The following is a 13,877-nucleotide window of genomic DNA, read 5'->3' on the forward strand; positions in this document are numbered from 1 at the left end:
AGTATTACGGGACTCAGCGTCCTCGCTGAGGTTTGCCCCACCATCGTTCAAGAGGACACGCGGAGTTGCTCTGATACCATTTGTAACATCCCAGGTCCAATAACCCGGCCCACTGTTAAGATATTGTCCACTTTGGACACACAGTCCATCATGGGTTTGCTTCTGGGCTTTGCAACCTAAAACGCGTCTTAACAATTAAGGAGCTCATAGGGTATTTAACCAATTCAATTCTCCCACCACTAACTAATGTGAGATCCATAGACATAGCACACACAAACCCAACATCTCTCCCGTGCTTTGTCGATGTGGGATTCGCCTAAGGGTATCACAATTGAGCTTGTCATTCAATTGTTTCCAATAAGACTGAGTATTACTTAGATGAAGAATGACATGACATTCAATCTTCAAAGGCCCCCAAATGACGATTTTTCACCCAAGGTTTGAATTTGATAAATCGACATATTCTCAGCTTTTATAGGTTTGTAAATTTGTTTGAAAACTCTAGTTACCACTTCTTTTATTGGAGTCTCACCATTGCTACCATTGCAACCATTTCAATGACCCACGACTTAAACTATTTTTCAAACATTAAAACAAATCTCAACCATCAACCATTGAAAACAAATACCATCATAAGAATAAATCCTACCATAAAAAATGTTGGGTTTGAAATAAACAACTAAAATATTGAAATTATGAGCAAAAGAGGTGAAAACTATGGCTCACTAGGGTAGTGGAGGCCACTAGTTTAGATGAAGTTATGTGTGACAAAAAGGTGAGAGATAACGGGTACATGAGAAAATGTGACTTATAAGATTGAGAGTGAGTTAACTAAATATACAATAAAGAAGTATAAGATTGTATAGGGTAAAAAGATCTGATAAAACTTTTCAAAACTCTTTCGAAAATTAATTTATAACACATCACAGTTATTCAATAAAACCAAAACTAGAATTTTCAATAGCATAATAATAGGCGTAAACTTATAAGCAGTGGATTCAATAACTTTAAAAATATTTTTATTTCCTTTATTTGTTAAAACACCATTACACAATTAATCATATTATCAATCCCATTTTTTTAATCTCTTACATAAGGTAGCATCTCTTTTGTGTACATATTATTGGTGCAAAATTTTGTATCAATAATATTATGTGAGATATTATACTTTTCAAATCTTCCTAGGATTTTATTCTACCTAAAAGGACTTTCCTAATTTTTATATAAATTATATTCCTTTTTAAACTAACTTTCTAAAGAAATAATTTCATAAAAAATAATTAAGAAAATTAGCTAATTATCCCACCCAACAAAGAGAAATTCAAAAGAACTCTGCTTTGCCTACCGGGAGAAACTTGCTTTTCCAACAAAAATTTTACAAGAATTCTACAGTTTGGGTCACGTTTATACATGAATTCTAGAAGCACCCAACTAACATTATAGATAAAATCAAGTTCGATCGGATTTATAATTGTTGAAACTCAGATCATATCGATTTGGTAAAGAATATTTATGCATCTTAAATCATTTAATAACAATTTAATTTGATTTAAAATTATTAATATATTTATTTAAATAATTCACTGATTCGATTGAGTTTGCCCCAGACAGCCTCCTTGACCGAACCAATGTCCAGTTCGGTCCGGGCCTTAAAACATTGATACGTGGTATACATAGTAATAAAACAAATTTATAACATATGTTACGGCTATGGTTGATCTCCTTGCCATGTCCACACTATGTCCTTGAGAGAAGGCTTCAATTCTTGGGTGCAGAACTCTTTATATTCTATTGTATCTCCTGCTGCCTTCTTTAACTCCACCACATGAAAAGAAGGTGTCACTTGGAAGATCTCAGCGTCTATGGCGAGCTGCCCTTTTCTTCCTTCTCTGCTGTGTTTTAATTTCACTGTTCCATCCTTCTTGTGGAAGTCACACCCCTCCGTCATTGCTATCTCTTCGAATTTCGATACAATGGCAGAGGCTGGCTTTCTTGTAGTGAATCTTGTTTCTAGATTACTATTCACATCTTTCTCGAATAACCCTGATAGATTAAAGCCTTGGGAGAGAGATATTATGTCAAACGCATTGTAAAGATACGGTTTAACTGGACTTCTGGTCGCCATTGATGATGTGCTTGAACTACTCTCGCTTTCCGATGACTCGATAAACTTGTTTCTCTGTTGGCCTTGTGGGGATTGTGAGAGTTCAAATTGTTTACAAGTCTTCTTAAACCAGTCATTGTCCATGAGCTCAGCCATGGTGATTCTTGTGTTGGGATTAGGATCAAGAATCCTGGTAAGAAGTTTCCGAACTTCTGGTGGAATACAGTTGGGGCTCTTGAATTCACCTCTTGAGATCTTCCTGTACATTTCCATGAGATTTGAATCATAGAAAGGGAGATAACCAGATAAAAGAACATAAAGAACAACTCCACATGACCAAATATCAGCTTTGGCTCCATCATAGCCCTTCTTGCTGATAACTTCTGGTGAAACATAAGCAGGAGTTCCACAAGTTGTGTGAAGAAGCCCATCTTTCCTTCTAGATTCCAGCAATGCACTCAACCCAAAATCCGAAATTTTCAAGTTGCCATTTTCATCGAGAAGGAGATTCTCCGGCTTGAGATCTCGGTGATATACCCCTCGGCTATGGCAAAACTCAACAGCACCAATCAATTGTTGGAAATATTTTCTTGCAGCGTCTTCCCTGAGCTTCCCTTTGGCAACTTTGTTGAAAAGTTCACCTCCTCTCACGTATTCCATTGCAAAATATATCCTGGTTTTGGTTGCCATGACCTCATAAAGCTCTACAATATTTGGATGCCTAACGAGGCGCATTACAGAGATTTCTCTATTGATTTGATCAATCAAACCAACCTTCATTACCTTCTTCTTATCTATAATCTTAATGGCAACACTTTCCCCCGTCTTGATGTTTCTCCCATAATAAACTTTGGCGAATGTCCCTTGTCCAAGCAATCGCCCCACCTCATACCTGTTCATCAATATTCCTCCCCTTTTGTCCATTTTCAAGGAACCTTAAAGAAATGATCGATGAATGGTGAATATACGCAGACTGATACAAAAACATCAATTATTGTCGGAATGCAACATAAGTTCCCTCTAGCCAACGGCCATGAAAGAAGACTATGAAAAAATGTTGAGAGAAAGGAGAGAATTAAAAGGGTGATTAATAGAGGATCAGGGCATACAGGATGTTCAAACCTAGCCTTGAGGCGAGGCCAGAAAAATCCTTTGAAAGAGGAGAGAACCAATCCAATAATTTTATTCTACAAGCTTGCATAGTCTTCAGGATTTCCTGCTATACCTGGATTACTAATTGCGTATATAAAAATAGCAAAAGTTGGTTTGGTGTTTATGACCAAGTTTTGGCCATTATTTCCTTGTATATATTTATAGTAATATCACATAGGCTGATATTTATAGTAGTTTATTTGGTTTTAATACGCTGTAGGCTCTTGGGAGAACCTCCTGTTACTCTCGAGAAACCAGATTATAAAATTTAGAGACTATATATTTTCTCTATCTGCGCTCTAATAGCTCACTCCTTTGCGACACACTTTTAGCATTCTCTCAACATTTTTTATATATAAACTGATAGAAATCACTAGTGTAAATCGAAAGTAACCAAAATGAAGAAAGATCCTCATGGTACATTTGCGAAAGCTTATCTATATATTCTTGGAAATGGAGAGGCTCTTTTGGGTCGGTTGAGTTTTCAGAATCACAAAATAACTAGTATTGTAATTAGAATCCCAGTCGCACCAAGTGGGGTGTCTTTGTTTTGTTGCTTAGCTAGCAATATAATAATAATCTTGAACTTTTACACAGAAAAACAGAAGGATGGAAGCTGTAAAGTTCCGAGATAGACACTTGAGACACAACAACATGCGCAAAAAGCGGCTCTCTGGCCTCCTCTTCTCACATTCATGTGCGCACCCATGCTTTCTTATGAATCACTAAACAATCTCTCTGTAAATCGACATCTGGCAGACGACCACCATGAGGAAATTGCAGGCTACCATTAGAACATGATGTAGAGGGCGTTGCTAATTTGTTTTCTTTCAACTTGGTCATCTCTCATGTATAGATTATATCTCCATTAATATTAGACGACATTAATTAGTGGGGTCTGGTGAAGCATGGATATAGATTGAAATTGAATAGCTTAGACAAGCTCCACGTTGTAGCCATGAGGCTCATGATTGTCTCTGCTGTTGCCACGTTCCAAAACACCCTCAACTCAGAACACCAGGTGGTAGGGCGCTTGCATGGCTCTTCACCACAGTCAAAGGTTCAATTTTTTGAAAACCTCCTCTGTCTGTATTCATCACTTCTCTTTTTTCTCGATTTTGCAAAGCGTCACTTACCCCTTGACATCTACTAGTAGCTCACTGCTGCGCGTAAGCCATGCACAAGCCACCCCTCACCGTGGCCTTAACTCCTTCTTCCATCTGTTTCTTTGATCACCTTCTTCCCCCATTTCATCACTTCTATAAAGGCTTCACATTTTATGTTTACAAGCCGAGATGTATAATTAATCAATTTACAAATATGAAAAGCCAAGTTGAAGAGAGGTTCACCGAGTTCTTCGAGAAGTGGGTTTGTCAACTTGAAGAATACCTTCATCAACTCATTAAGGTTTCAAAGGAGACTGATTCAAATGAAGCCGATCAACAAGCTGTAGTATCGAAAGTGACAACCCATTTGAAAGAGTACTACACAGTCAAATGGGCTCTAGCTCATGAAGACGTGCTTGTGTTCTATTGTCCGGGTTGGATAAGCACATTAGAGAATGCTTATTCATGGCTTACTGGGTGGAAACCATCGATGATTTTCAAACTTGTCGACTCTATGAGGAAGGCTGGGATCCCCGGCGCGAGTCTTTCTGAGTTGAGTGAGCAACAAGTGAAGAAGATAGAAGAGTTGAGAGTGAAGATAAGGTTTGAAGAGGAGAAGGTTGAGAGAGACATGGAAAGGCAACAAGTTTCCATGGCGGATAGAAGAATGGTGGAGCTGTCTCGGTTGGCTAGCCGAGCTACAAACGGCGGTGACACAACGGTTCAGGTGGACGGCCTGGTGGAGGTGGCATTGAAAGGATTAAAGATCGGATTGGAAAAAGTTATGAAAGGTGCAGATTGTGTTCGGCTCAAGACACTGAAAGGCGTTTTGGACATATTGAATTCGAAGCAATGTGTAGACTTCTTAGCCGGCACTTGCTTGCTTCACATTCGGCTGCAGCTGTGCGGCAAGAATAGAGACGCCAACTGCGCTTTAGAATTGAAAACAAGCCTTGGTGTTTGAGTTGTTGAAACAGTAGAATCAATGAGGGTTTTCATTAGGATGACCATAGTTTTAGTGTTTGTTAAGTTTGTTCTGTGGTTTGATTAATATTTTCCATTGTGTTTCCGACAAAATGTTCCAGGGAAAATACTTCATTGATAAACACACACACACAAAAAAAAGTTCTTAATGCAGAACTGAGAATCACAAGACATTCAAGAAAGCAAACTCTAATCTTACAGAATAACCTGCGAAAATGTTATGCAAATCATATTCACAGTATCACTCCATTATCATTCTTCACATCCCTTCTCTAGCATACTCTATGAGATTCCGTCTGATATGAAGAATGACACCAATAACACAGCAAAAACATACTCCACAAAGAAAAAAACGACTGATCAAAAGAGGGACTTCAGAAGTGCAAAGAAGAAAAAATGGTAATTAAGGAGAGAAAATAGAGGAGACAGGGAGAGAAACAGAGAAGAGAAATTGATTACATTTCACTTAATCCACACAATACGCTTGGGTTATACAGTGACATGCCATTACATTGCTTAACAGACCTTCACTCTTCCTTTGAATAGCAATTTCGATATATCAACCAGACAATAAAATCATATACACTTAAACACATTATCATTATTACCTATATTAAACTTCAATCCCGGTGCTTAGTTCTTTACGTCACACAAAATACATATGCCTAGTATATACAAGGAGCACAAACTGATCACACTTACTCTAATGGAAAGCTATACAGAAATGGAGGGAAGAAATGGAGATGGAAAAGAATGAATTAATCATAGGACGTTATATAATATGTTATATGTATATATGAAATCATGAAGACCAGAAAAGATTGATAAACAAGAATTGGCAGCGATGTTTGTGTCGGTGGGATTGCTGCGTAAAAAGCTACTGTTTGTATTTAGACTCAAAGTTAATTGGAGATTTTTACAGCACAGAGAAGAGAGAAGAGAGAAGACAGAACTTAAGTTGCCTCTGCGGATAGGATCTCAAGTTCAGCCCACCAGAGGGGAGAAAGTCTTGGGGTGGCTTGATCAGGTGAGATGTTAATCACTTTCCTTAATTTGGCGACAATATCCCTCATCGTTGGTCTATGCTGAGGATTTGGTTGGATGCAGTCCTTGATTACATCACAGATGACATTAAGTTCATCGTCTTTGAAAGAGGTGAGGATTGGATCAACCAAGTAGCTGAAGCTCTCCTTGTCATCCAAATATTCAGCAGCCTGGAAAGTTTATTGTCAATCAAATTATTCAAAAACTATGAGGGAAATATAACTCAACCTTGGTTTTGCTCTAATTGATTTTACCCATCGCTCTATCGACCCGTGTTCATCTGAGTATGGGAGCTTTCCAGAAAGGAGTTCAAGCAATAATATGCCAAAGCTGTATATGTTAGTTTCTGGATCAGACTGAGGCGGCAATTCAGATTTCCCTTCATTAACTTCACCTGAGACCTTTGACTGGAGTACAGTTTGTGAAGAAAAAGTTGTCTCTGCTACCTGAAAAAGCAAGAGCAATCGGAAAATGTCACATAAATCATAATGGTCAAACTGCGAAGAGGTTGGTCAAATTGCGAAATGAAGTGCTGTACCTTAGCGGCATAATCGTCTGTCAAAAAGACACAACTTGAAGTTAAATTGGCATGTGCTACCGGTGGATCCAGATCATGGTGCATGTACTGAAGAGAATAAGCTGTTCCCATAATAATCCTCATTCTTGCATTCCAGTCAAGATGTTCCATTCCTTCAACTGAGAAAAGAGTGAAATTTTATTAGCCTCTCAATATTAAGCCTCCAACTCGAGCCTCAAGCAGAGAAGATGCAAGTAAAATGAAAAGATTACTGTGTAGATGCTCAAAGAGAGTCCCATTTGGAGCATATTCAAAAACCATCATCCTATAGAAAGGTTCATCCTCCTCACAGTAGCCAATGAGATTGACAAAGTTCTTATGGTTAATCCGTGACAATGTACCTATCTACAGCAGTGCAACATAAACAGTCAAAATAACAAAGAACAGGAGCAAGAAATTGGAAGTATACAATGTATTGAACAATTCAGCCGGTCTTAAAAAGGTTAATCATTTCCAGTAATCACAGAAACACTGAACCTGTTTCTGGTAAAACATCTGTGAGCACTTTGGCCAGTCTTTGGAAGAAGTGATTGTGGTTGATGCAACGACTATCTCAACGCCATTGGAAAGTGTTCCCTTGTACATAATGCAACCGTCAATGGTGTCAATAATATTACTGAAATCTTCACAAGCTGTATCCAGCTCTGATCGATTAAGCTTTGGAACCCCTGCATTTTATACAACACAATCTAGTTCTCCATGTATTAAACAAAATCAATTACAGGGGATTGCAGGGTTTCAATAATGGCATGGGCATTATAAGACAGGAGCCATCTCATATTAAGTCTACGTTTTAAGGACTATTTCTATCTAAAAATTTGAGTGTTGGACATTTCTGAATTCAACAGTCATGTCAACCATAACCGATCCTCTTTGCAGTGTATAGTGGCTTGACCTTGTTTACCTGAATTTTGCTGAACAAAGTACATATTTTCCAGAAGAATCTGAGATTCATATGATTTCCTAGATTCATCATAAAACAATTTTCCTTCTTTTACCTGAAAAGCCTATAAAATAAAGAGGGTGCTATATATTTTCCTCATAAATTTTCCATATTCAGTTGGTATTTTCTACATCTTAAAATACCTCTATAGCCATCTGATTATAAAAGTTTTAGGAGATTTTAGGTCCAACTCAGCTGTCCAACAGATTAAAAGGTAACTAAAGTTTAATTAAAAATGAGAAAATCACCTGTAATAAATGCTTTCTGCAACTGTGCACTTAGTCCAATCTTCCACGGACGGACCGTTTTTACTGCTTGGGTACGGCACATGAAGAACATGGCAGCAGCAAATATGAATAAAGCTGCTCCACTAGGAACAATATAAACAAACCTCCATACACTCCCACTGGAATGTGAAGATCCTGTAGTGGTCGATGGAGACAGAAGGCTCGAGGAAGGCTGATTAGTTGTCATATCACTCGGAGAGGGAGAACCTTCACCAGCATCTGAAGGCTGCGGTGCAGGTGAAGGATATTGTTTCTTTTTGGCATTTGGTACAGCAGGAAAAGTTCCACTACTTCGGGCAGTTGGAAGAGCAATGATTTGGTCGGAAGAAGGCCCACCAATGGCAGGTGCAGCAGGGAGGTTGCTGGACTGGTCGTATAGCTTACGACGTGCAATATTGACAAGATTCTGCATATACCAAACCATATGTGTCTCAGATGAACCTGCTTCAGATGAAAGGCGACATCAATAGTTATCTCACAAGCATAAATACTGATGTCCAATACCCAAGAATAGTTACTACAATCTCTACTCACCAGGCAGGTAAGTGCAGCAACGATCTCCATGAGTATCCAGAGAGTCCTTTCCAAGCTTCAACCTTGTAAGAATGGAAAAAAGTTCCAATAAAGAGAAGATGAAAAAAACTAGAAATATATCAACAAAAGTATAATTGAATCAACAAAAGAAACATTTCTATTTCATACACTAGCAGTGGCAAGAGGGTGAGGTAATGAGTGAGAACTCTCTTAATTGAACTAGCAAATGATTCTGCATTGTTCAGTTGCTTGAAACTGCTATGCCAAATGCTGTTCATGACATTTAAAATAGGGAAAACTAGACATCTATAGCTATATCTATAATTTTCAACTAGTGTCAATGCAATAGAAACTAAAAAAAAAAAAAATCCTCTGATGGGAAAAGAAAATTTATGGGGTAAGGTCGGTTACATATATGATGCTTATCAACAACCAACGGATGCTGGAATTTGAAGAGCCATCATATTGCATAGCCAATGATCAATTACCTCATACTTCATAAACTTCTAACGAACTCATAGTTCACATGGGTTAAAGAGATCTTACAGACTAAATAAAAAGAAAGTGAAAGTGCTATATGATTGGAGCATGGTGGGGCTCAAATCGCAAACCTCTTTACAAGTTCACATGCCAATTGAGAATTAAGACATAATCAATTCATTATTCATTTATTTAATTGTTTAATTATACTCAGTTATAAGCTAAAACTTAACAATTGTTTGAACCAGATCATATGTCACTTGAGCAGGCACAGTTACTGGAATTATCAGGGGATCATGCTGAAGCCTCATTCTCATATATTTCTTCATCCAAATAAAGAACCAAGAACCACGAACTTAAAGAAAGTTTGCTAGCAAACAACCAAATAAAGCATCTACTGGTAGATTCACAACAGATTAATTAAAATGAGTAAAAGTCTTACCATTGTCTAAACTTCCTATTTACACATCCATTTCCAGCAAAAACAGAAGATGTAAGATTTTCATCACATTGCAGTTCAGTGAGTAAGTTCAGCTTTGTGAGTTCCAGAGGAATGCTGCCTTCAAAGTTATTATTGCAAAGCAACCTAAGTGAAAACTGGGTTAGTCCAGGTACCAATAAGGCCTAAAGCATCATATACATATTAAACCCAAAACAATAAACTCACACGCGTTTTAGTGACGGCATCCTGCCTACTTCCACTGGAATTGTTCCACTCAACTTATTATTCCTCAAATCCAAAAGCTCCAGCTTTGTAAGTTCTCCAAACTCTTTTGGAATGGCACCAGAGAAACGGTTTTTGTTGAGTATACTGTTAATGCAAATGGAGAGAGCAAGAACAAGAAAATTTAATCACCTTCAGAGAGCACTGCAAACATTACCAAATATCGAGCTACATATTAAGACGCTAGATACACTGTCTATAATCTAGGAAAATCCTTATCAGATGATAACCTATAAGCAGAAGTGTATGAGTTCAAAGATTTTCTTAATTCAAAGGCATCAAGAAACTAGGTAATAGACTATGCACCCTTCAACACACAAAATGAAATATGATCACAGAGTTATAAATCATGATTATCATAACATAAATCATCTCTAAATTAATGTAGGTTACAGATATTTGTATTCCATCTCTAGTCAAACTATAAGCTTTGATATGTATTTACAGACTAATAGAAGTTCGAGGAGTGAAATTTTCTTTTTATTTAACTTGTCCTTCTCTTTTCAACATATGCCTTGCCCTCTTACAGTGACCAGGGATTGTGATATTCTTTACCTTCTTACATTCCGTCCTATCATAATGCCAACACAAGTATAACTTTGTTCTTAGTAATGTATAATGGAATCCAGAAGTTCATTGTCCATTACATTATGATAGATATGCAGAATAGTCCTACAATCTTCATCTCATGACATTGGTTTTGGTCATTATAAGTAAAAAATAAAACAATTGCTGCATCACAGTTAGAGGCTCGTGAGTTAAAGAGCAACAGATCTACATTATTACAAAAAAAAAAATTGAAAAAAAAAAAATCCTGATTGAGATACAGAGGCAACAAAAATATGATTCCTTACAGAATTTTTAAGTTTCTAAGCTTCCCAAGCTCAGGAGCTAATGTTCCTTCCAAATACAGCTCTTTCAAATCCCTGCGAATAGAAGTAAACAGGAGACAATATTATCATCTATCATTCAACTTGTATTAAAGAAACCTCCAAACTCGGAACCTGTACAACTAATACCAAAATACAGCTCCATGTCAAACAATCGCATAAAAAATATATATTTTCGATAAAAACTCTGTAACTCAGCATTCATTAGCGAAGAAATTAAGAGCAAAGAAACTTACAGCATTATCACTTTACCGTTGTGACAATGAACACCAAACCACAAGCAAGGAGTGCGATCATTTTGACTCCAATAGGTAAAGGCACCATAAGGATCCTCATTCACCCTTGTCCGGAATTCCCACAGAGCCAATCCTGCATTTACACACGTCATTTAGAACACAAGGAAAAACAAAACAAACAGGCAGACAAACAACATCAACGTTCAGCTATTGGTTCTGGAGAATTTACCATCCGCATTGAGAGACCAAGACCCTTGAATTTTAACACTCACAATCAAAACCAAGAAGAGCAGTAAACCGAATCCAATAGGGGTCCATCTACCCACCATTTCTTGACGAACCAAATGCAGTAGTGGATGGTATTCAAAATCGCCAGGTTTTTTTATGTTAAACAACCCCTTCAAACCAATACAAACAACAAAAAAACAACTATATTTTGTTCTGCAAACGCGAAATAAATTTCCTGACTACGATGGAAAACCTATCTTAATGTCACTGTAATTTCAAATCCAAAGACTTTGCTTCCAGTGATGATAACATCAGGGTCTTTCATTCCTTTTTATTAAATTGATTTCACAGCACCCTTTTCGTTGAAATGTACATAGTCCTCTGAAAAAAAAAGATCTTCCCTCCTATTGTGTCTCAACTCAACAACAGCAGCTGAAAATATCCTAGAATAACAAACAAAAAGATTCAACATTATAAAATAACAAGAAGAAACAAGGAATGAAGAATACCCTCGACAATAAGCAAGGATATTTAAAAAAAAAGTAAAAAGAATATAATTTACCACAAAAAATGACTAAGGTCTCTCTTTTGAAGGTGGTGGCAAAAATGCAAATATCAAAACAAACAAAAAGAAAAGGTGGGGGTGGGGGTGGCGACGGTGAGTTGATGAGCTGAGACACAAAGGCAGCAAAGAAAAATTTAAACTTTGCAATAACTCTAGCAATGAAGATATATTTTTTTTTCAATTACTGCCCTTTCCAAGGATGATCCCAGAGGATCCTCCTCTCTTCGACCACCATTTTCGTGTCTCTCATGGCCTTAGCCTCTTTTTTCCTCTCTCTAATGTTCTTTTCTTTTCTTTGGAATTGAATTTCTTTTTCTGTTTTTCTCTCTCTTCAAAGCGGCCCCCGCGAGCCATCTTCTCTGCTTTTAATTTTTCTCTTTTTATTTTCAATTTTTCAGTTAAGTGAGTCCTCGCTATTTTCTTCGAAAAAAAACTTTAATTTATTCAAAAAATAATAATTAATTAGTTATTAAATTGTAATAAATAATAATTTAATAACGGTTTTAGCACTGGATCCTACAGTAACATGATCTGTTCGGCGGGAAAGTTAACGAACTTGTTAACCGCCAGAAGACGGTGAATGGTAATGGGGGCCCCCACTTCCGCTGTTATCGGACGCGTTTTTAAAATTATTTTCAACCGTTGAGCGGGCCCACACTTGATCAAAATGTTATTTTGTCTTTTGACCGCCGTGCGTCCCTCTTTGTTCTGCCTCCACTCCAAATTTTAATTATAAATCCACCAAAAATAATTTGTCTTTCTCATAAATTTATTTTCAAACTAAAATATTTCTCCCTTCTTCTCCTTGCCCATTCATCCTCCAGGCACCTTCTCTTTCTTCTTCTGCTCCTTCCTCTTTTCTCCTTTCCCTTTTGACACATCCTTCTCTTTCTTCTACTTCTCCTTCTTTTGCGATAAGGCCAATTGCGGCTTGAACAGAAGCGCCGTGTCGTAATATGGCCAGATTGTGGAGACTGGAATCTCAACGGTCCCACTCTGGTTTGTCATATATGCTTCTGATGGACTCTTCTCCAAACGGATCGTGCTTGTCACCAAGAAGCTAGGAATCACCTGTTTGGATTTAGAGATGGCAATAAGGGAGGGAAAAATTCCACATTCCTCATCCCCAACCCTTCTCCGTCCCCATGCTGTCCCTTTCTTCTTGTCTCGCAACCTCGAGGAATAAATAAACCAAAACAAAATAAATTCATGATGTAAAAATAACAAAATTCGCCATTTATGGGACGGTCACAAACTTTTTACCTTCCAAATGAGTGATTGAAGTGCTTTCCATTGGTTGTCTTCTTATCGCCATGACCACAATACGCTAAGTCATTTGATACATATTAAGGCGATTATTAGTCATTGCACATAAAATAGCTAGAGAGAATTGAGAAGACAGCGAGATTGAGTTGAGAGAAGCGTCGAGAATTTGAAATTGAGAAGAGTAATTAAAGATTAAGTTGTCAAGGTTAGAGCTCCCAATATCAATGACACCATGCCTCAGCTTCATTTCGGCCTCAGAAAAGTTAGATGTGGTTGGTCCTTTCTACAAGTATTCGAGTTTATACTATGAATTTTTATGGTGTCAGCGATAGTTTGTATTATTCTGGCCGATAGGGAGTGGAGAATGAGATTATAAGGGTTTTGGGAATGACTTAGGATTGTACCAACTATTTGGTGTGACAAGAAGAGCGCAACGCATAATACTATTATGCATGGAAAGTCTACACGCATATCCATTTTATAAGGGACATGGTTAGTAATGGTGAAATAACAATCAAGCACATCCTCTCCAAGGAATGACAGTTGACGTATTCACCGAGCCTAACTCAATTCTAAAGTGAACACTTTGAGTTCCATCGACGCAAACTCAAAGCTCTTCCCAAAAGCTTTGGTTTTGGGGGGAAGGTGAGAAATCAAGTCAATTCTACCACATGAAAGGACAAGCACAACATGCTTATGGTCCTGCAACAGAATGACAAAGATGTAGGCAATGGTACCAACAACAGAATTTGCATTG

General features: G+C 37.5%; 3 protein-coding genes across 3 annotated transcripts; 1 reads left to right on the forward strand and 2 right to left on the reverse strand.

Annotated features, from left to right (window-relative positions):
* Positions 1-1,592: 1,592 nt before the first annotated feature.
* On the reverse strand, positions 1,593-3,369 carry LOC123219279 (CBL-interacting serine/threonine-protein kinase 20-like). Its single transcript, XM_044641131.1, has one exon. The coding sequence runs from the start codon at positions 3,026-3,028 to the stop codon at positions 1,709-1,711; it is 1,320 nt and encodes a 439-aa protein (XP_044497066.1). The 5' UTR covers positions 3,029-3,369; the 3' UTR covers positions 1,593-1,708.
* Positions 3,370-4,294: 925 nt separating this feature from the next.
* Positions 4,295-5,439, forward strand: LOC123219283 (protein DOG1-like 4). Its single transcript, XM_044641134.1, has one exon. The coding sequence runs from the start codon at positions 4,433-4,435 to the stop codon at positions 5,324-5,326; it is 894 nt and encodes a 297-aa protein (XP_044497069.1). The 5' UTR covers positions 4,295-4,432; the 3' UTR covers positions 5,327-5,439.
* Positions 5,440-5,929: 490 nt separating this feature from the next.
* Positions 5,930-12,274, reverse strand: LOC123219272 (protein MALE DISCOVERER 2-like). The gene is made up of 13 exons (XM_044641120.1): positions 11,852-12,274; positions 11,291-11,732; positions 11,062-11,194; positions 10,790-10,861; positions 9,879-10,022; positions 9,654-9,797; positions 8,732-8,793; positions 8,159-8,638; positions 7,445-7,635; positions 7,180-7,312; positions 6,929-7,086; positions 6,645-6,836; positions 5,930-6,560 (listed from the first exon to the last, which is right to left on the reverse strand). The coding sequence occupies exons 2-13, from the start codon at positions 11,388-11,390 to the stop codon at positions 6,300-6,302; spliced, it is 2,070 nt and encodes a 689-aa protein (XP_044497055.1). The 5' UTR covers positions 11,391-11,732; positions 11,852-12,274; the 3' UTR covers positions 5,930-6,299.
* Positions 12,275-13,877: the final 1,603 nt, after the last annotated feature.

Source organism: Mangifera indica, chromosome 6 (genome assembly GCF_011075055.1).
Source record: "Mangifera indica cultivar Alphonso chromosome 6, CATAS_Mindica_2.1, whole genome shotgun sequence".
Taxonomy (NCBI): Eukaryota; Viridiplantae; Streptophyta; class Magnoliopsida; order Sapindales; family Anacardiaceae; genus Mangifera; species Mangifera indica.

Bases quoted from the DNA above. Each gene is read 5' to 3' on its own strand.
- LOC123219279 (XM_044641131.1), bottom strand. From the start codon at position 3,028: ATGGACAAAAGGGGAGGAATATTGATGAACAGGTATGAGGTGGGGCGA.
- LOC123219283 (XM_044641134.1), top strand. From the start codon at position 4,433: ATGCACAAGCCACCCCTCACCGTGGCCTTAACTCCTTCTTCCATCTGT.
- LOC123219272 (XM_044641120.1), bottom strand. From the start codon at position 11,390: ATGGTGGGTAGATGGACCCCTATTGGATTCGGTTTACTGCTCTTCTTG. The intron at 7,087-7,179 runs GTAATCTTTTCA...CTCTTTTCTCAG, and splicing joins TCTCTTTGAGCATCTACACA to TTGAAGGAATGGAACATCTT. The intron at 6,837-6,928 runs GTACAGCACTTC...TTGCTTTTTCAG, and splicing joins CAGACGATTATGCCGCTAAG to GTAGCAGAGACAACTTTTTC.